Source organism: Podarcis raffonei, chromosome 3 (genome assembly GCF_027172205.1).
Source record: "Podarcis raffonei isolate rPodRaf1 chromosome 3, rPodRaf1.pri, whole genome shotgun sequence".
NCBI lineage: Eukaryota > Metazoa > Chordata > Lepidosauria > Squamata > Lacertidae > Podarcis > Podarcis raffonei.
Window position 1 is genome coordinate 85421106 of NC_070604.1, and position 21523 is coordinate 85442628.

A 21523-nucleotide genomic window follows, 5' to 3' on the forward strand; every position below is an offset into this window, starting at 1 on the left:
CTGAATGTTAACACTTACAAAGATGTTGTTTGCTAAGCCTGGTTTGAAATCTTATTGTTGTAGCTAAGATGGCTTTTGGATCAGACTCAAACTAAAGTATTTGATCAACATCAGAATAGGCAGCACAGGATGCATGGTTGTGGAGCATGCATAAACTGAGTATGAACGCCACAGCCTGGCCTCTGTACAATACCATATGCCTTCCTTAAAGTGCAAGGATGAAGCTCTCAGCAATAAAGCAGGGGGATCATGAAGATCCTTGCTGGTGAGGCCAGGTGTGCCAAGGACACTGGTAGTCAGTTTCACCTCTGCAGCTTAGTGCTCTATTGAGGAATACTCTCATAACGTGACTGACCCTAGCTCACAGAAGTCAGTCTTTTGAAGCATATCGTGAAACTAGGCCAATGCTGTTGCATATGCCAAAATAGAATTTTTTAAATACCTACTATCAAAAACTAATGTGGAATAGAATTTAAGATCTGGAAATAGCAGTGAGCAGATAGAAAAATTATTTCAAGTTATTCACAGTTTTATTCATTATGTTATTCATTTAGTGCCCTGTAGAGCTCAATATTCATCTTACTATCTTATGATTTTACCAATGTATGTACTACCACACATTAGGTTTGAAGCAAGACCATTTAACATGTGACACATTCATCAATGAATGATTTTAGCTGGTGTGTTTTAATGTCTCCAGAATGATCCAATATAATAATTATTAGGACTCTTGAAGGCCAATCTGGATGTGGAGAATGTTTACCAAGGCCACATGAGCATTACATTTTTTTAAAACCCAAGGAAAAAAGTGAAAAACCTTTTCCCTCAGCAGAAGCTTGCCCCCATTGCCTTCTGCAGTCCCCACCCCACCCCGCAAACTGCTGCCTATTTACAATGTTTTCCAACATACTCTCCCCGTCCCTTTCCCATTCTGCCAGACTGCTCTTTCCCTCTAGGATTCTGCATTTTAGCAGTATTAGGATGGCCTCTGCAGGCTGATTAGTGAAGTCCTTACACGCCAAATCACAGAACAGTCCCATAGCTGCATACAGGCTAACCTGTTTCATTCACTATTGTGCATAAATATCTCATGGGACCAGGAGACAGCAGGTGAGCACAAAGGGTCTCATGAGATCTCTACAAAAGGAACCATTAGTCTGGTTCAATAATTTCTAACAAAATAAAAACAGCAACAAAACAATAAAAGCTGAAGTGGTTAGGGAAAATGAAGTACCAAAGGGAGTAAAAGGAGGTATTCTGCATTTAATAGGTAACAGAGCAAAACTGTATATATCCAATATGATGCAGATATGAAGCTAATATAACTGTTAAGCATGGATTCCCTAAACAGAAGATTTCCATATATTTAAGCTACTTACATGCTAAGGGTATATAATGAATTGTTCATCTTCTCAAGGGCATAGCAGAGAATGTTTAACACACTTAAGTTACCTTTGTGCAGACTGTGAGCTGTATCCACAGCTTTACCTGCCACACACTGAGCACAAGGCACCATGCAAAACCCCCAAAGAACAAGTGCAACCATTTACTTGACATTCTCATCATCCTGCAAGCTACCATAATTCACAGTAGTGCTGCGATGTGGTCTAAGACAGCACAGGCAAGGGCCTACTCAAGCTCATATTTGACTCCCCTCCCATTTCCTTTTTTAAAAATTTGAATAATTGTGTAAGCTAAGTTCACCTGAGAGCTGTTAACATAAAAAGGTGGAAGCTCTTGGCCTTTTATCACAATAGCATCCAAAAAACTATGAAGTTATGGATTGGCTACCGTAAGCTCCATTAGGCAGAAAATTGTGCATTAACTGGTGCCATTGCCATGAAATGCTTGGCAATTCATCCAAGTCAAAGGAAAATATTTATTTAGACCATTCATATGCCACCCTTCGATATAATTATTCCCAGGGTGGATGAAGATAAAAATACAGATTACCATGGTCAAGGCTCAGTATCTCTATTAGATACATTTTTAACTGGTCAGCTAAAGAGCTTCCATGTGGGCTTTACAATAAAATAAAACAAACCCTAATGATTTCACTTCCCATCCCTTGTTTAACTCTCTTTTGATTCTAGTAGATGGCATCACCTCCACTGCTAGTCACAAGAGCATATGGTACTGCCATTATAGATGAGTTCAAAGGCTCACCTAGCCTAGTTTCCTGTCCAAAAGTGCCCATTTACCCTATTTCTCGGAGAAGGCACACAAGAAGCCAGGAAAATAATGTCCTTGTCACAGATCTCCATCTTTTTTTGGGGTGGGGTGGGGAATTGGAAGTAATAACCAGTTTGAGAATCAGAATACACACTGCCACCCATTTTTGTTAGATGTCTGTTGTCTATGGATTTTTGAAACCACTTATATACTGTTAGCCATAACAGCTTCAAAGAACATAAAAACACAAGAGGAGTCCTGCTGGATCATACCAACAATCCAACTAGGCTAACATCTTGTTCTCAAAATGGCCAGCCAAAAGCCTATGGGAAACTGAGTGCAAGCAGGACATGAGTGCAACGTTATTCCCCTAACAATTGGTATTCAGAGGCATGTTACCTCCAATACTGAGGGCAGCACATAGTTATCATAGCAAGTAGCTACTAATAGCCTTCTCCTCCATGAAAAATATATAATCTTCAAGAAGACAAAAATGGGGGAGATGGAAATTTCTCGTGGCAGTTGCCCCAGATTGGCTGGAGCAACCCAGCCAGATGGACAGGGTATAAATAATATAATAATAATTATTATTAATAAATCTCTCAAATGCTGTTGATAACCCACATATACCATGACTGTCAGGATCGCTCCTTGTTACGGTTTCACAAGTGCTGCCATTTTAGCAATCAGGGAACAGGTCATCACAATGTTCCCCAGACCACCACATACAACTTCACTGAGTAAGGCTGATTTGCACTCTCCTCTCCAATTTCTATCTTCAGGAAGAGTAAAGAGACCATGCACAACAACAAGGAGTGGAGGCAGCAAGCTGTGTTTTAATTTTATGTTCAATGAAATTTGGGGACACCTCCTCCAATAAGAATTCCCACAAGTGTGTGTATTGGGCTGTTAACCAGAAGGCTGGTGGTTCAAGCCCACTCAGGGACAGCTGTGAACATGATTCCTGCACTGCAAGGGATTGGACCAGAAGACCCTCAGGGGTCCCTTCCAACTCTACAATTCTATGATATGTGCAGGGTAGAACTGGGTTTCTTTCCCCTTATCTACTTCCTTACAAAATTTCAATATGCAAGAGCTGAATTGGCTCCAATGAGGAAACACACTGCTCAGAGTACATAGCATTTTCACTACGAGACTGTTATCAAGCTGAGCTGACCCACCTTATGAGCGCAAGCAAGTTGTCAAACAGTTTCAGGACCTGCACAGAGCAGGGATTACGGTAGATTGGACTGCCATTAGACATGTACCCAACCACAAATCCTCCAGCCTTCGCCTCTTCCAAGGAAGCAGGCCAACGAGCCCGTTTTATAACGCCCAGAATGGTATACACACAAAAGCTTATCTATAGGGAAACAAACAAAGAAGGAAAGATTCAAAGGGTTAAAGAGAAAGAACAACAAGAGGCCGAAGGAGTCACTTTCCTTGGAACTTCTCAATATAGCAACTAGGTAAGACTGCTTTCTGCCTCTATGAAAATCTTGGGCATCGGAGAGGGGAAGGAAATCTGGCCCTTCGGGGCTGCCTACTTGGCCCTCGGGAGCCTCCCCAGACCACAGCTCTCACTGACCCTGTTCAGCATCCTCCTTAAGTGGTTTTGCTTAGTTGGATATGTGTCACTTGAATGCCTTTTGCTTGTCTGAATGGACAATGGAAAGATGCATGTGGGGCTGTGTGTATAAAAACCTCTGACAATGGCTTCAATTTATTTATTTGCTTGTTTTATTTCTATACCGCCCTATACCCGAAGGTCTCAAGGAAGGAGATTCCGACTAAACAACAGGAAGAACTTTCTGACAGTAACAGCTGTTAAAACAGTGGAGCAGACTCCCTCGGGACGTTGTGGACTCTCTTTCACTGGAGGTTTTTAAGCAGAGGCTGGATGGCCATCTGTCATGTATGTTCTTGTTGAGATTCCTGCATTGCAGGGAGCTGGACTAGATGACCCTTGGGATCCCTTCCAGCTCTACAGTTCTAGGATTCTATGACTTTTATGTAGCTGTACAGCAGAAACCATCTGCTATTTGACTGCTTTTAGTAGTTCAGGATTAAAACAAGAAACAAAACTAGCTGTTGGTTAGGCCATGTCACTTATAAATTCCTTTGTAGGAGGTCCAGCCAAATCAATATAGATAAAAGAGGTAGAAAAAAACCCACTCTAGCTCTCATTCTCGAAAATGTTCCAGATCCCAGATGTATCAGGTTTTCTTTTTTTCCAGAGATGATATATGCTCAAAAAGTCCTTTATGAAATAGCAAAGACTACGCATCTACTGAGCAAGGAGAAATATTCCAGAAAACAGCTAAATCCCCCTTCTCTAAGGTTCATGCTTAATAACTACTTACTCTAGAACGGTTTAGGCCACAGGGATCGTCCATGACTGGGTCTGTAAGTTTATTATCAGCACCAACATAGTGGACAAACTCTTCAGGATTCGTCAGGACTCTTAACAGAAAGAGAAAGAGAGGAAGAAGTCAGATTCAGCTTGAGAGCTGTGTAAGATTATGTTGCCAATGGTTAGCATGCTGAATCTCATGATCTGGATTGCTGGTGTGATTCTTGTACAGGATATTATTAAATCTTACAGCCTAGCACTGTAATTCCCGCCCCCTGCCCCCACTGTACTACATTAGAGAAAGAACGGAGGAAGTCCTTGCACCTCCTCATTTCTTCAGACAGCCACAAGTTTGTGACAGGAGACATGAGTTCTTCCAAGAAAACCTTCTGCCGTGGGTAGTCCTTGAACTGGTTGCTGACGAGGACTAGGGCTTCCATGAGAGCACACTTCTCCATCTGGGTCAGGAGTAGCTCATTGGAGAGCAGCTGCTTTACATGGTTATACAGCATGTCAAAGTTTGGCTAGAAGAAACAGATTCAAGCAAAGGTCAGTCAACTGACAGAATCACACGAGACTAGACTTCTTGAATACATGCGGAATTCCTACACAGACTATTTGGTGGGAGACTGCTTTTGTTCGGGGCAACGCCATGCATTATTTGATTTAACATTTGTATCCCGCTTTCCCAGCGACAAATTTTCAGCTCAAAGTTGCTCGCAATAATCACAGTAGCATTAAAAAGACAACCAACATTGCAATCACTATAATATCAAACGCAATGGCTATAAATAAAGCAAATAAAGCAAACAACAGCTATGAATTGATCAAAACAATTAATACAATTCAATAACGTAATAGTAACTCATTGTATTGCCAGGATACTTCCTAATCACATAGAACCTTATTCCAGAACAAAAAACGGATTAGCTGTGCCTGGGATGCCAACTTGAATAAAATAATATTGGGGAGGGGGCACACACTATTTGAATGGCAATGCCCATCAATTTGGGGGGAGCTGTCCCCTCTAATATTTTATGGAGGGAAGGGATCTTCCCCCTAGGAGTTGTCTCCTTTGAGCTGTGCCCTGTTGCTTATGGCATCTGCAGAAACCACAGCATTTCCTGAACCAAACAGTGAACAGCGAAAAACAATTAGGTTTCCCAGATGCATATGCACTAGTGCCTAAAAATACGTGTACAATTGTGAATGGGGTGTTTACACATTTGCTATGGAAACCACCCAGTATTTCTGACCTCACTATGTGTGAAGGTGTATTCAGTTGCTGCTTTAGGTTCTTAGCTCTTGTATCCATATGCTGAATCTTATATATACTCCACCCCTATGTTTTCCAACCTCTACCACAAATACTTCTCTCTTCTGTGACTAATAATATTAATTTATACCCTGCTAATCTGGCTGGGTTCCCTCAGCTACTCTAGGCACCTTCCAGCATTTATAAAAACATAGTAAAACGTCAAATATAAAACGTCCCGATACAGGGATGCCTTCAGATGTCTTCTAAAGGTCTGTAGTTCGTTATCTCCTTGAGATCGGATGGGAGGGCATTCCACAGGGAGGACGCCACTGCTGAGAAGGCCCTCGTGGTTGAAACAATCAAGATTGACTGACTGACTGACAGACAGACAGACAAGACCTCAAGCGTCCATGAAAGGTGGATGACAAATGATCAATGCCACTGCCACCAAACACTAACAACCACACGTAGAACAAACACAGGAGCTTTAAACCACAAGGGGAATAACGAAAGCATACACACACACACACACCCCGCTCCGGCCCACAACACACACCAAGTAGCTCCATGACATATAGAAAATTCAATAAAGTACCAGGACAAGCTGAGGGTAATCCCGGCACATCTTGATTATTGAGGAACACGCATGTCTTCTCACATTCTTCACTGCACGGGTCCTTGGGGCCTAGGAGAATCAGTCAATAAAGCTTGAGGATTGCACTTGGCTCTGTACACTTTAACAGAATCAGCTGTTGGTCATACTTAGAATAAAAGAGTTGGAAGGGACCGCAGGGGTCATCTAGCCCGACCCCATGAAATACAGCATGATCAGTAGCTTTTTTGTAGGTATTAAACAAAAAATTACCACCCCAGGTCAAAAGCCCTCTTAAAACAGGAGCGTTTTCAGCACCTGTCAAAAGGACAGTCGAAATTCAACACAACAAGCCACCCTGGGCAGGCTAAAGGCACAGGCTTCCCATCGCAAGACCACCTGACTTTCTAATGCTGATTGAACCCTTAACAGCAAGCCTCTGGTGACCATAAATCCCAAGGTGTGGGAGAGGTATGCAGGAACATCTGCACAATATTTTCCGCTTTGGCTAGTTACAAGGAGGGATAAAGAGTTGCACTGCACTGAAATCACACCCTTCCCCACCCTCAGGTAACTGGAAATGTTGCTCAGTCACCATTCTGCTGCTGATATCTTATTTGGCTTTCCTGACCCATTTTCAAACCTACCTTTACAGTCATATGGGCTGAAGACTTGCTTTTTAAAAAAATTAAAAAGTGAAAACTGATATTCTAAGGAAACCGAATTCTATACCTAATGTAAGATTCTGTAACACTTGCTCAGAATTGTGGAATACACAACCTTTTGTTATGATTCTCCACGCCCCCCCAACACTGTTTAAATGCTTCATATAAGCATTGCTTATGTGGCATGGATGCAGTTGCTTATCAATCACATCCATGTCAACTGCATCCATAGAGAACTAGTGAAAGACATGTGTGGTCAGTACTGAAATGTACTTCCCCCAAGAGTCCCATGAAAGAACTGGTATCCAAGAAATTATATATATAATTTTAGTCTATAGTGACATTATTGCATATAAGCATGCTACTTTGCTATGTGGAAGTTTAATCCATGCACCTATACATTGTGCAGTATGGCCAAAATTATCTTACCTTACTTTCTTCTACAACTTCAAAGGTAACAGAGGCAAAGAGCTATGGGAACAAGAACAAAAGCCACTTATCAATGGTTCATGCTTTTGAATGTGCTGCATACCAGTCACTAGTCTATGAATAGCTGTCCCAAGTCCACGAAAATGTCTTTATCAGAGCAAAGTTTCCTCTTTTCTATTTCAACACAAGACAAGGATTCCATCAGGTAGGAGGAGGTTTCCCTTAATAGTGACAAGACCAGCACTGTGTTCAGATCTTAAACATATTTTACCCAGGGAATTAAGTGTATCACAGTTCTTCAGCGTTCTCCATTTTGAGAACTGAGGGGTCACCTGTAAGCATGAAGGCAGACTAGCAGTAGTACAGAATCAAGTACCAAACCTCACCAGCTACTAGAAGCAACACAATCTCTCCTTGAACTTCTAATATTTAAAAGAAACAACCATATATTTTCTAAGTATGTCTCTGCAATGTACATATACATATACACATATAAATAGATGTAAACACACACACATATGTACATATATGTACGTACATACATACATACGTATATCTGATACACACATGCACAAACTTTAAAATTCAGCCACATTATTGGGGGGGTGTTCTTTAGTCCACCAGAAAAACTTGGCATGCTGGATATGGGTCACCTCAACAACAAAAATTGTCCCTCCTAGGGCATCCATTCTCTAGAATGATCAGAGAAAAATGTTTAGCCTCCCTAGATCTATCCTATGAAACGTTTACAGGTAAGGATCTACACGGTATCACTTTTAAAAGCCTCATCATATTAACAGGATAAAAAACAGGGCTTGCCTTTGAAAGAACATCTGGCAGGTATTCTGGCCTGTAAGTGACAAATGGAAAGAGTGCCGAAACATTAGAAAGGACACAGGACAGGATGAGGGGATCCTTTGTTTCATAGCTGAGGACAAGTTGTAGCAGTTCTATGCCATCGGATACTGGGATCTCCTAGGAGAAGAGAAGAATTCAACAATGTTCAATGCACTCTGGCTTTGTAGAATGTCACTATTTCTTTCTCAGGCAAATCCAAGGCAGGCTGCCTGTATCTTTAGCTGAAATGTGACAAACATAATACTTGCAAAAATGCCACATTAGCCTATTAACAAGTTTATATGAAAAGTATTATTCAACAGAAAGCATAACAAATTAACACAAAGGTATTTCAAGCCATGAGTGGGATTTAAAAATGACTAGCCAATGATGTGATAGAAGTTCGAACCAGTGGTTGTCTAGGCTCATTATATACAGGGAACTTATCATTTCCTTTTCTGTAGAGCTTTTGGTGACATACTTGCACAAAGTCAAAAGCATTTAGCAATATCAGCACAGCTACTGGCATACTGAATCGTTTATAGTCTCTTGTTCAACTTTTACCATCACAGTAGAGAGCGAGTCTCATGGATTCACTATTTGTGATCTGTGCAAGTTCTAATACAGGATCTACCCCCATCTGAGCACTTTCCAGAATAGCAAAGACACATTTTGAGAAGAATTACTTTACCCGGTCAGACAGAAGTCACAATCACAAAACATCAACATTGTGATGACTGCATTTGAAATTAGTGACACGTGTTCCTGCTCGTTTTTAAACTGGCTGCAGAACTGCCCATCACCAAGTTCAATTCACACACTATATTGATAATGTATGAATATTCTGCAACATTTGATCCCACAAAAGCAGCTCCAACAGAAGGGGATGTGGGAATGGAAATATTCATCTGAGGTAGAACTTCCATCCAGTTTCAGAGGCAGAGGAACCAAAACATAGGCACAGGGGAGACGTTTTATAGTGGCAACCACGCTGTAAAAGCATTGTGTGAATTAAGTCTTAGTTTTATTGTTCAAGTTCTACTGCTGGAAGCCTTTTTATGGCAAAATAATGTCAGGAAAAATGTAACCACATAATTATACATTTATTACATTTACATTCTACCTTTCCTCCAAAGACCTCAAGGTGGCATACATGGAACTCCCCACTTTCCACATACAGTGGTACCTTGGTTCTTGAACTTAATCCGTTCCTGGAGTCCATTCGACTTCCAAAACGTTTGAAAACCAAGGTGTGGCTTCCAATTGGCTGCAGGAGCTTCCTGCACTCAACCGGAAGCAGCATTGGACATTGGGCTTCTGAAAAATGATCGCAAACCGGAGCATTTACTTCCGGATTTGCAGTGTTCGGGAGCCAATATAAATTAAAGGTTTTATTCTGTGAAAGATTGGGAAAGAAAAGAGGCTCTCTTTGTGACGCAGCAAGAAATGTGACCCGATATGGACAGGCAGACCTTTGCTGCACGATATATGGTCTTAGGGAGGAAGAGCCGTGGATCGGTTATCAGGCTGGGATCGTAAATTTGAAAGGGCTGTTATCCTCCTGGAGAGACTAATTTATGAGGCAGCGGGTCTGGAAAATTAATGAGCAGACATTTAGACTGTATTTCATCGGAGTGGCAAGATGGCGAATGTCTGCTCGAACGAACGCCTGGACTATTGGATTTCTGTGAGAGATCTACGAGAGAGCATTACAAAGCCCACACAGAGATATAAATAAGACTGTTTCTTTCAATCCACTTGTGGAGAGAACTCGGAGGTGACTGAAAAGGAAAATGAGTAACGACAAAGAGTTGAGAAGATGGGACTGAAAACATCATTGTAAACATGAAAGCAGCAGAAATACAGATGATTGGACTCCTGCCGATCGCGAAGCATGGGTACCCCCCCAAAAATTTATAATTTGGAAAGCATTTGGACTTTATGATGTGTATTGATACAATTTGGACTAATTGGTATGATATGTTTAATTTGGTAAATGGAAACTTAATAAAAATTATTTTTAAAAAAAAAAAAATTGTTCGGCAACTAAACCATTAGAGAACCATTAGAGAACCACTGTATTTTATCCTTGCAACAATACTGTGAAGTAGGTCAATCTGAGACAGTCTGACATTCTAACCCAAGGGTGTGGCAGGAGATGATAGCAAGTGTGGCAGAAAGGTTCAAGGGCAATCAAAGAAACATTTAAAGTTCTTATGTAGCTGCATTGTTGTATACTTTCTGGATGTCTCATGATTATGTTATAAAGTAGTTGTGCTCTATGTTATAAATCAAGTGCTGCTAGGAGTTGCTTCTTTTTCTTTTCCAATATATTTCTTATTAATAAAAGAGTTGATGTGGTGCCAGCAATTTTTTATTCTGAAAATGTAGCCCAGAGGAAAAAGTTTGAGAACCACTGTTCTAACCACTACATCACATTGGCTCTTTTGCTCTTCATAAAAATAGCAGAGCTTGAAAGACTTCCTTAAGCTACTATTTTCCAAATAATATGAGCTACTTTAAATGTAATACAATGTGGTCAAGTTAGCATCCCCACTCCATGCTCTTCAAGAGACACTGTTGTCACAGCAAGCCAGCCGAGGCAGGAAAAAATGAAACACCAAGACTACATACGTCCTTTTCCATGAACCGGAACATCGGGCTAACGACACTCTCCAAGAAAAAGGTCATAGCATCCCATTGCACAAAAGAAACTGAAAAGATGGAGCAGAGGCCTTCACCAGTTTTAGCTATAAGAGGAAGAAAAAGGAAAGCATTAGAACACTTCCAGATTTGTAGCAGTGCAGGCCTCTCTCTTTGGACAAGAATTTACTTTCCTACACCAGTGTAAAAAGTTCTCAAAAGTCTTGCCCTATGAACCCCCCGCCCAAATCCAGTTGTTTGGTAGCCTGTTTACAAGCTGTTTTTTTTTGTTTACAAATTTAAGAGCAGGGTTTGCGTTTCAACCAATATCAGGTACTAACCCCTTGCCCTCCAGCTGGAAGGTCTCGGCTGGAAAAAATAATGAGGAACTGTTTGGGTGAGGAAAAGGTAAAGCAAAATGTCTACCACTGCTGGAGACCAAGCCTACTTCCCCTCCCACTAAGGAAACTTACAGTTCACGGGTCCAATATCAACCGGAGTGGACAGCTGGTATTTCAGCCATTCTCCAGCCATCTGGAAGCCAGTTCGAGGGTCCAAGCGACATGCCATCCTTATCACCTCTCCCTGCTGTGCACGGAAAGCTGCCAAGGAAATTACACATGAAAGGCTTGGTTTCAAAATGCTTTTAAATTAGAGGGGCACCTACTGCTACAGCTCAAATAATCTAGTCATGTAAAAGGCAGCAGTAATCGCCACGAGGGGTGTCCAGGTGGCAGCTGCTTCTGCTTGCTCACTTCAACAATTGAACATTAAGTCAGATGAAGGAAGATTTGGGATGCAGACACCTGAAGGAAGCATACAATCAGGGCATGAAGGCAATAGATTGTGCTCCAGCAACTAGAATCCAGAGGCATATTGCTTCTGAAGCCAGAGGGCCCACTTATCTACCATGGCGAATAATTGTTGATATACTTTCATGAAACTGTTTAGATTGAAGGCATGTGGGGACCTTTCACACCGAAGTATCTCCTCCTGCTCTCAAATGGCCCATTCTGAGATTCTGTTAATGCCATTCAAACTGAAGAGCATAGGGGGAAACTTCCAAGTTATCCTCCAAAGAGATGGGTTTCACTAGAACAAAGGTAACTTACAGTTGAAGAAGCAATTAAAGTCTTCATCACTGTCAAAGTCGAAGTGAGAATATTTACAACTGGGGCTGTCTGTCTTGGAAGGAAACCCCACCTGCAAAAAGAAGGGGTGTCAGATTCAAGAGATTGAGTGGGAAAATAGTAATTTCACAGAACTCTCCCGCTGGCAGAATTCTCATGTGTGTTGCAGCAAAACATTTTCAAGAACTCAGCTTGTTGAGCCACACAAATTTCAACTAGGATATAACTATGCAAGTGGCCTTATGGAATCTACTTAGGTTTTTAATCTAGAATAAGTTTAAGCAGCAAGACTTCTAGGGGGCTGTCATTTCAGAATAAAAAAGCATGGAGGGGGGAATAGGTTGTCCCTTTGGGACATTATCTTCACTAACCGAAAGGGGGCATAAATTGTTATTGTTCTGCCTTCTGGCTGAATCAAAATATCCAGTGAAGGGAGATGATGGCAGAGACCTCCACCAGCATACCAGCAGCCTTCCAACTATTTCAAGATTGCCGCTCCACACTTGGAAAACCAAAGGTCTTAAGAACACTCTAGAATTAAAGACTCTCATGGCACCATACCTTCACAAGATTAGTCATAGATGCTCGCAGGTATTTTGGAATCATAGCCAACAACAGAGGATCACGTGACAGGACTTCGTGCCGAAAAAGAGCTCCCCATGTGATCTGGGTGGAAGAGCGTAGGAACTAGGGGAAAAACAAGGAATCAATCAAATGACAATAGTGATCCACACTGATCCTCTCAAGCTTAGGCACTGGTAAATACTCCCAAGCTCAGCTGAAACCAAGCAGCAATTACTTCCAACAAACACATGCCAAAACAACTGAAACTTTTGTTCAACACACACACCACCGTTTGCTACTGCAAGCTGGATCTTCATGAATGCTGGATGGCAGGAAAGAGCATGCCACATCACTTGACAGATTTTCAGAGAAGGAAAGGATACAAGTATGCAATAGTTACTATCCTGAATTACATAAACAGATCAAATCAGCACTGAGAACGAAGTGTTTAAGGTTAAGTGCCATGCTGCTGACAACAAAGCCTTTCTTCCATTGAGAAAGGCACCGAAAACATTTTCAGTACACAGGCACAGAGCACAAATGGTTGTTTTTATACACAAGAGGTTGGAAAACCTTCCCCTTTACCTACCTGGCTGGGGTGGGTTGTGAAAGCTAGAAATGACTCGAGGTATTTTCCAAGGTTGACAGGTGTTTCCACATCTGAATCAGAGCCCTGTTGAGAGGGGAGGCAAACTTCAAAGGTGGATTCAGATGACAAGCTGCCACATGGCAGCTGCAGAAAAACTAGTATGGCATAGTGCAGAGCTTTCCAAACTTTTCATGTTGGTGACACACTTTTCAGACATGCATTATTTTGCAACACAGTAATTCAGTTTTACTATTAAACTGGAGGTTAAACTTGTCAATTTGCATTTCTTAGTACAGAGAGTGTTCATCTGATGTGTAGAGATCTTTCCTATTCTAATTAATTCAAGAGGGTCCTGGAAGCTTCTCTGTGTGAAAGAAACAAGCAGAAGGTTCATGATGTTTCAGTTATTCCTTCAGAGAAGCTGAGTGCAGCTGGCTTAAACTGGTTCTGTTATCTTTTCTGTCAAGGTCATGATGACTATAATAGTAAGGCCAGAAGGAGCCTGGATCTCTCTTTCTGTCTCTCTTTCCTTCTGGTGTGGTGTTCTGTATATAGTGTTAAGGTTTAGACTTATTGTAAGTTATTATAAGTTTAAGTCAAATCTGCTGCAACTGGACATCTTATGGACAGTGCCAATCCCCAATGTATTTGATTTGTGACCTTTATGCTTATTTACCTTCAGTAGCAGTAAAGCTCTGCTGGATGAAATACAATTGCCTCTGGACGATTTTTTGAGAATCCTGCAATGTGTTTTAAGTTTTTACTCTGCTAACTATATGTTGGAGTTCTGCTCTGGATCAATACTGAGTAGAATTCCATGATAAAACAAACCCCTTTCCAGCCCCGGGAGGAGCACAGGGAGCATTCATGTGACATGGCTACACACTGCAGCCAACACACGAATGTGTCACGACACACAATTTGGAAAGCTCTGGTGTAGTGGTTGGCATGTCAAACTAGGACCTGGGAGAACAGGGTTCAAATTTCCACTCAGCTATGAAGTGCACTGGAAAGAGATGGGAACTGTATAGAGCAGTTCAACCTGGGGCATGAGATTATGTAACAGTCACTGAATAACAGTCTTGGAAACCTGCTTTGTGATGGAAAACTCACCACCAATGCATACAGCTGACTACCCAAAGAACACAAGACTTGGCAAAGTCTCTTTAAGAAAACATAGTGCTTCTCTACTAGGCCTTCACCATCTGCTGTCCTGAAAAGTACAAATAAAGCAGAAGTCATGTATTACTATGGAATACTGTCAACATCAGTTTATGGATTTAACTTAAGTAGTATGAAACTTTAACAAGAAACCTTACTGGATTAAGTACCACATGTATCAACTCAATCAATCACAAATTTTTATGCAGGGTAGGACACGAAGGAGGACACTGGAAGCAAAGAACTATCTTAACTGAACTTGTTTTATAGCACCAGATCTTCTGACAAGACAACATGCTTCAGGAGGTAAGGTGTGGCCATTACCACACCAAAAAGGAATGGGCGGAAATCATCACAAGGTAATTTTATCACATCAATTTTCAGCACCTGTGCATAGCGAAAGAAACACCTAGCATCCAGTGGCCTAGTCTGATGTGGCAAATGCCAACTCACATCATTCTAACAAAATCACCTTGAGATCAATAGCAACATGTGACTCCCATCTCAAGTGGTGACTGCTGTGGGCGACATCCAAAAGTGATGTCCTGCTTAAGGAATGGGCTCTGCTTGTGTAAAATGGGACTTCTCCTTCCTCTCATTTGCACTGCATCCTCCTCAGCACACCCAAAATCCACCTGAGGATTTGGGGGCACTCTCTATCAATCTGGACTTACGGATCATGGCCGGAATAGGAGGCATTCTATGGTGTGCTCCTGGTACCTTCGTCCAACTCTTGAGCCACTGGCTAAGATTTATGAGCTCCACAATCTATTTTGTGCCAAAACTAAGAGCAGCGTCTTTCCCTTGGGAAGTCATCATGTGCTCACAGAAGCGGATATTACTCACTGGGCGGCAGAGAAGATGTAGTGCATGGCAACATCCCCAAACAAAACCATCAAGGGCTTGCGATCATCCAGTTTCCCCTGAGCAGAAAACAAAGGAGATCTTTGTCACAACATACGAAATTAGCTCTTCAACATCAACTAGCAGCTGCCAGTTCATTAGTTACCACTTATACTACATGTCAGCTTTCTTTACAGATGTGACCAATAGAAAGCACAAATGCTGCTACAGGTTAATGTGGGATAGGAAATGGAGCAATAACTCATCCAGTGCTCAAAGGGCAGACAACAGGTATCATACTACAGAATTCCTTCTTCCTGAACAACATGTCCCTCATATCAAAGAGGAATAATTAATTGCAGTGCAGAACAGGACAAAATCCTCAGTAGACAAGATATAACTTTGTGGCCTTACCCTACTCATTCCTGGATTATATCCATAGATATATTCATACCAAAACAACAACACCACCTCGAAGGGGACAGAAAAGTGAAACTCACTTTTCTGCTGACCACGATCAAGAGACACTCTGCTGCTCCCACTTGAAGTTCTGGCTCATTCAAGAGCAGACATAGCATCTCTAGCAGCTTGCAGTTATCTGCTGTGATGTGGCTCATAGCCACCCAGTCAATGTAGCCGGCCAGAGTATTGAGTGCTGCTATCCCTACTCGACAACTTGCTTGTGCCTGTGAACAGAAAGTAATTGAGAGGTTATAAACAGTCAATACTGGATTCTGCAATCTACTTCACACACTCCAAAAAGAACAATAATACTTTGGCATCACTGAGAGCAGATCCTATGGAAAGGTTAAAATAAACAGCTTTTTTTTTTACTAAGTTTTGGTTCTGATGCAAGTCACTAAGTACTATGAGAAACTTATTTCTCCTATGGATACAGAGGAACTAAGTAGAAATAAAGTTGACGCAGCTCTATGAAAGTTTCCCAGCATGCTTGTGAAAGTTAGTTTGGAAAAATTGGTTTAGGATGAATGGGTTCTCCTTCTACCTCTGTCATTACTCGCCACAAATAAAATGAGAAGTTTCTCCATATTCTTCACAATTACTCCATCAAAGGTAACTGCTAACTTATATGGAACAACCACAGTTCAGCAAAAGACTGCTAGCTCAGCACAATGAACAGCAGGGGGGGGGGAATGTGCCTCTTTGTTCTGGCTCCACTTACTTTTGATTCCTGTGTTGCATCCATTTTCTGGAAAAGAGAATAAGGAATGAATGAGCTACTGACATGTACATGGCTTCTCACTACTAATTCCCACCCCATCATTATTATCGTCTATATTCTTCTTAAATGAACCAAGTTGAACAGCTCAACTACTACCACATTTCAAGTTCATTTGTTTCCACTTTGAAGGGTAGATCACAGATTCAAGTATATTGCAATAGCCAACTTCTGCTGCCAAGATTAGAGCTTACATATCACCTCTTCCACCTGCAGTATTTAAGCAGCAGCAGGGCTGCTATTGTAGAATGAGGATCTCCAATCCTAACCATGCAATCCTAGTCATGTTGTCTCAGAAGTCCTAACGAATTCAATGGGGCTTGCTCCCAGGTAAGTGGGGTTAGGACTACATCATAAGCCAAAAGAAAAGAGACTCTTACCATGCGTCTGTATTTGTTTACATTCTGCTGCAAGGTGTTGAGCAGGAAGCTAAAGATAGTCTCCATGTTCTGAGTGAGAGTTTGCTGGATATCACGTCGTCGCTGGGCTGGCAGAGTCTGGAAGGTCACCACATCTTCTGCCAGTCGTAAAAGTATGAACATCACTAACTCTGTCTGAGTCTCCTAGAGTCCCAAGCAAAACAAAAAACACAAATAGACAGAATGAATACAGGAATAACCTTGTGATCTTTGAAGAACATATTTGGATAATGCAGGAGGAGTGCACATATGCATTACGTCTGTATACTTTGATACAATTATATCCTACAAGTTAAGCCCAGAAAAGATGCAGCAATTCGATTGTAAGATGTATTTCATACCCCCTGTTTGGAGAGAGTGTCCAGCTCATTTAACAGGTCAGGCCAGTGCTGGGGCCATTCACGCTTAATCATCTCTACTACAATGCGAGAGAGAACATCTTTAATGTGACTTTCTTCTTCTAAAATATTCTGGGTACCCTGTAAATGAAAAATTAAAGTGTTACAAGACAGAAATTTTAGATCATCCAATACCTACCCCGCAGCAAAAGCTTGCTATAGACACATTCCAGACCAAACAAACTTCACATGAAATTTGCACCCCATCCTAGCCTATCATACCTTGGGAGCCTCCATGAGCCAAGGTAACGGTTGCTTCAATAAAAATAGATCTATCAGAAAGGGACAATCTGTACTGAGACAGATCAGTAAGCTTTGAGTTTTGTTATTAATTATTCTCCAAAACAGAGGTTCCCAAACTGTGGTCTGTAGCTTCATTATTGTGGCTTGTGACATTTCTGTGGACTTGTGGTCGAAGATGGGAGATGGCACATCCATCACATGAAGTACTCATATTGATTTTTTATTGTATTTCATGGGCTTCTATTCCTTACGTAGTATTTTACTGCATTACCATTTGCATGCTATGGATTTCAAACTCTAACACAGTACAAAACAATATATAAGAAATAAAAGAAGCAATTACAATGAAATTAAAAATCATGCCGCATCTAGTACAACACATTACAATTGTTACAGAAGGCAGAAAAATCATCAAGTGGTCTGTCAAAACTCTCAGCAACTGTCAAGCAGTACATTGGGGAAAGGGAATTTAGGGAATCACTGCTCTATAATGTCAGATAAACTTTTTCTTAGTGGAACGGGGCTATATGACTGAATTGTCCCAGGAGGACAACTTAAGTTGCATTCCCCACTTGAAGGTCTCACAAACATGAGCACCCCCTTCCACAGCTGATTTATGGGTTCTCTCTTTCTCACAGGTCAAATACAGTGACACAACTGCAAAGGATAGAATGGAACTGAGGTGGCTTCCGGTCCCACGTGCCTTAATGGAGACAGCCCCCATAACAGCGGGGGATTATCGGTGAATGAAAAACAAGGATGAGAGAGGGTAAATCATCCTTGCAACTTCCCCCCAGGGATGGGGGGAATGGGCTTCACTTGCAGTTCATCTCGGTACCCAGCTTTTGCTCCAGCATGGAATGTGGGAGGCGGGGAGGCGCTGATTGCAAAAGCACTTTCCCTGGAAAAAACCCTCCTATGCCGCCATTAAGAAGCAGAGGTTCTCCATTTAATTGGATCCTTAATTGGCTTTAAAGTACTGGCATGTGATGGGAAAAGGTTGCAACAACATACTGCTGAATATACCAGCTACATAGATCAAAAGTTTGAATTGAGATTAAGATTTCTTTGGCGTGAGAGTCAGCTGGGGAGAGGGAAGCCCACAGTTTGTTTATTCTAAGCTTCTTTTATATATTTATGATTTGGCAACCCTCTCTGAAGTATAAGATAAAAAAATATTTACAAGTGAGGAAGGGGCACTAGAGTAATATTGATATTAACAAGCAAAAATGGAAACTGCATGTGATCTGAAATGAAGAAAGGAGAGGGAGCGGAACCTCAAACTCGCTTCCTTGAAGTACATTCTATTACTAAAAGAAATAACTCAGAAATTTAACTTCATGAACAGCTTGACTCACATTGGATATGAGCTCCATAACGCTGTTCTTCAAAAAGACTTTCTCAAGCCGACCCATATTGTTCCACCGGAACCTGCCCAATAAAACACAGAGGCATCATCTTTACAATACACTGATAGCATAGTTAACATGGCTAGGGCAAGAGAGAAGTTTGGTTCTCAAATTGTCTCACACTACTCCACTGGAACCTGCCCAATAAAACACACAGTGAAAGCTGAAGTGTGTGGGTCTCTAAGTTTAGAGAAAAAAGATAGGGAGGAGAAGCATGGTAGATGTCTGTAAAACTATGCATAACACGGACAGAAGTGGATCGAGAAAGTATTTTCTCTTTCTCCCTTAACACTTGGATCGGAGGCTACCCAATGATTGGAAGCAGATTCAAACTAGGCACAAAAAGGTAATTCTTCACACAGACAATGCACTTATAGAACAAGATGTGGTGATGCCCCCCAATTTAGATGGCTCTACAAGGGAATTAGACAAATTCATGGAGGAAAGGATTTTCAACGGCTAGCAGCCACAACAGCTAAATAGGACCACCAGGCTAAAAAGCAGTACAGTTGCACCTTGGAAGTCGAACGGAAGTCCGTTCCAGAAGTCCGTTTGACTTCCAAAATGTTTGAAAACGAAATCGCGGCTTCTGATTGGCTGCAGGAAGCTCCTGCAGCCAATCAGAAGCAATGGAAGCCCCATCAGACTTTCGGATTCCAAAAGAACATTCACAAACCGGAACAACCAGTTCCGGGTTTGCGGTGTTCAGGAGCCAAAACGTCAGAGTTCCAGGGCGTTCAGGATCCAAGGTACGACTGTACTGGACACCAGTTGCTGGGTGGCAACAGTGGGAAAGGGCTACAAGCTCTGCTTGTGGACTTCTCAACAATCATCTGGCTGGCCAATGTTGGAAACAGAACTCTGGACTAGGTGGCCTTTTCATCTGATCCAGAAAGGCTTCTTTTAAAGTCTCTGTCATCAACACAGTCCCCTCTGGAAACAATCAGTCATGAACATTACCTAGCACAGCTAAGAAAATAGGCAGGAGTCAATACTACACACACACACACACACACACACACACACACAGAGAGAGAGAAGGTGGTGTTAGTTTGCTAGAAACAGAGAGGAGGAAGTGGAATCTCTAGACAGCTCAGCAAAGAGAAAAGTGGGATCTCCATACAATGGAGTGATCTCGTTGCTGAACTAACACAAAAAATACTGATTATAAATTCCTTATTCAGCTTGTCACTGGGTTTCCCTTGCTATATATAAACTGTAGAAGTATTAACAACCAGAGATAATTATGGTGACAGGTGCACGCCTGATTTTCTGCTAAAAAGCTCTCAAAAGTTGCAATGCCACACCACTTGCTTTGCATTCACTTCCTTACTTCACCACATGCTCCAGAATCTGAAGACCAAAGTGTCTGACAATAGCAGTCTGTGTTATCTCGGCCAACTTCAGTCCACAGGGAACACATACTGGGCTCTTTTCTTTAAACTCTTCACAGAACTGAAAAAGAGCAAGAATTATTTTTTTAAGCAAACAAGAACGTTCATATTTAATTATTTATTACATTTATATCCTGCCTTTCCTCCAATGAGCTCAGGCATCCCACATGGCTCTTCCCCAACCTTTTATCCTTACCATAACCCTGTGAAGTAGGTTAGGCAGAGATGCATAACTGAAGGTTTGAACCTGGGTCTCCACAGCTCTAGCCTACCCATTATACCACACTGGCTCAAAAAATATCCGCCCTCCAAGATAATGCAGAGAAAGATGTGTGAGAAGGCCAGTACTGGTTTTCAAATAAACTGTTCCTAGAAAGGAAATCCCCTCACACTTGTTTTGAGAATATAAAGGGCTTGCTAAGGCAACAAAGCATATGGTACTGAAATGTGCACCAACTGTCAAAAATCTGAAGCATATAATGGTTTTGAATGCAACCTTTAGGGTTTATAACCAGTAAAACTGCTGTTCTTACTACTCCTTTTTTCACTTTCTATTTTAATATGTGAAACACACAAATCTCAGTGGACTCCTCCTTCCCCCATACTTGTGGGGGGTTTTCCATGTAAGAACTGATAAGTTCTGTGCTACATAGACAACTGTGCACACATCAATTACATTACGTCCACTACAGCTTTATTTTGCCTGTCTTCTCTCTGGTAATTTCATTTATTGTGTCAATTCACAAAGCTTGTAACCAAAACCATTCTCCCTTCACCAAGTTAGAGCACTTCTCCTCAATTGTCTATATACATTAATTCATTGCTTTCTGCATCAACCTCAAGTTGCTAGAGATTACGCTAAAGGCTGTCTGCTATTCCCTCATATAAGTCTCTTATCTCTCTAGTTTCTCTCACTGCTGTTTATGCCTCTTTTATTCCGTTTTCCTACTCCTGTCTTTGCTCATCATTCCACAACCATTATGCCACCAACATCTTTCCCCTCCTGATTTAACACCCTTTGCAGAAATCCTGCTTCTCTGGGGCTATCCTAGCATCACCTTGAATGGAAATGGAAATGCAACCAATGTTACTCTGCTTCATCCAGGGTTGTGTCATCTCCTTTAATTCTGGCAGGGCTCTTCTGTGCACAAAACAGAGAGAACCTATTCAAGTAGAAATACCAG

At 41.5% G+C, this 21523-nt stretch overlaps 1 protein-coding gene across 2 annotated transcripts in view; it reads right to left on the reverse strand.

The window, feature by feature from the left end:
- The window catches only part of XPO5 (exportin 5), a 35488-nt gene that overhangs the window by 12245 nt on the left and 1720 nt on the right, over positions 1-21523 (reverse strand). For both annotated transcript variants that reach the window (XM_053382853.1, XM_053382852.1), the window contains exons 2-20: positions 20279-20400; positions 18895-18967; positions 17237-17374; positions 16857-17039; positions 16420-16446; positions 15737-15922; positions 15240-15316; positions 14346-14445; positions 13233-13316; positions 12641-12766; positions 12062-12152; positions 11423-11551; positions 10941-11056; positions 8289-8444; positions 7470-7511; positions 6379-6468; positions 4850-5049; positions 4536-4635; positions 3354-3535 (exon numbers count right to left, since the gene is read on the reverse strand). In XM_053382853.1, the coding sequence (XP_053238828.1) occupies positions 3354-3535; positions 4536-4635; positions 4850-5049; positions 6379-6468; positions 7470-7511; positions 8289-8444; positions 10941-11056; positions 11423-11551; positions 12062-12152; positions 12641-12766; positions 13233-13316; positions 14346-14445; positions 15240-15316; positions 15737-15922; positions 16420-16446; positions 16857-17039; positions 17237-17374; positions 18895-18967; positions 20279-20400 (2222 nt within the window). The remainder of the gene's footprint in view (positions 1-3353; positions 3536-4535; positions 4636-4849; positions 5050-6378; positions 6469-7469; positions 7512-8288; positions 8445-10940; positions 11057-11422; positions 11552-12061; positions 12153-12640; positions 12767-13232; positions 13317-14345; positions 14446-15239; positions 15317-15736; positions 15923-16419; positions 16447-16856; positions 17040-17236; positions 17375-18894; positions 18968-20278; positions 20401-21523) is intronic.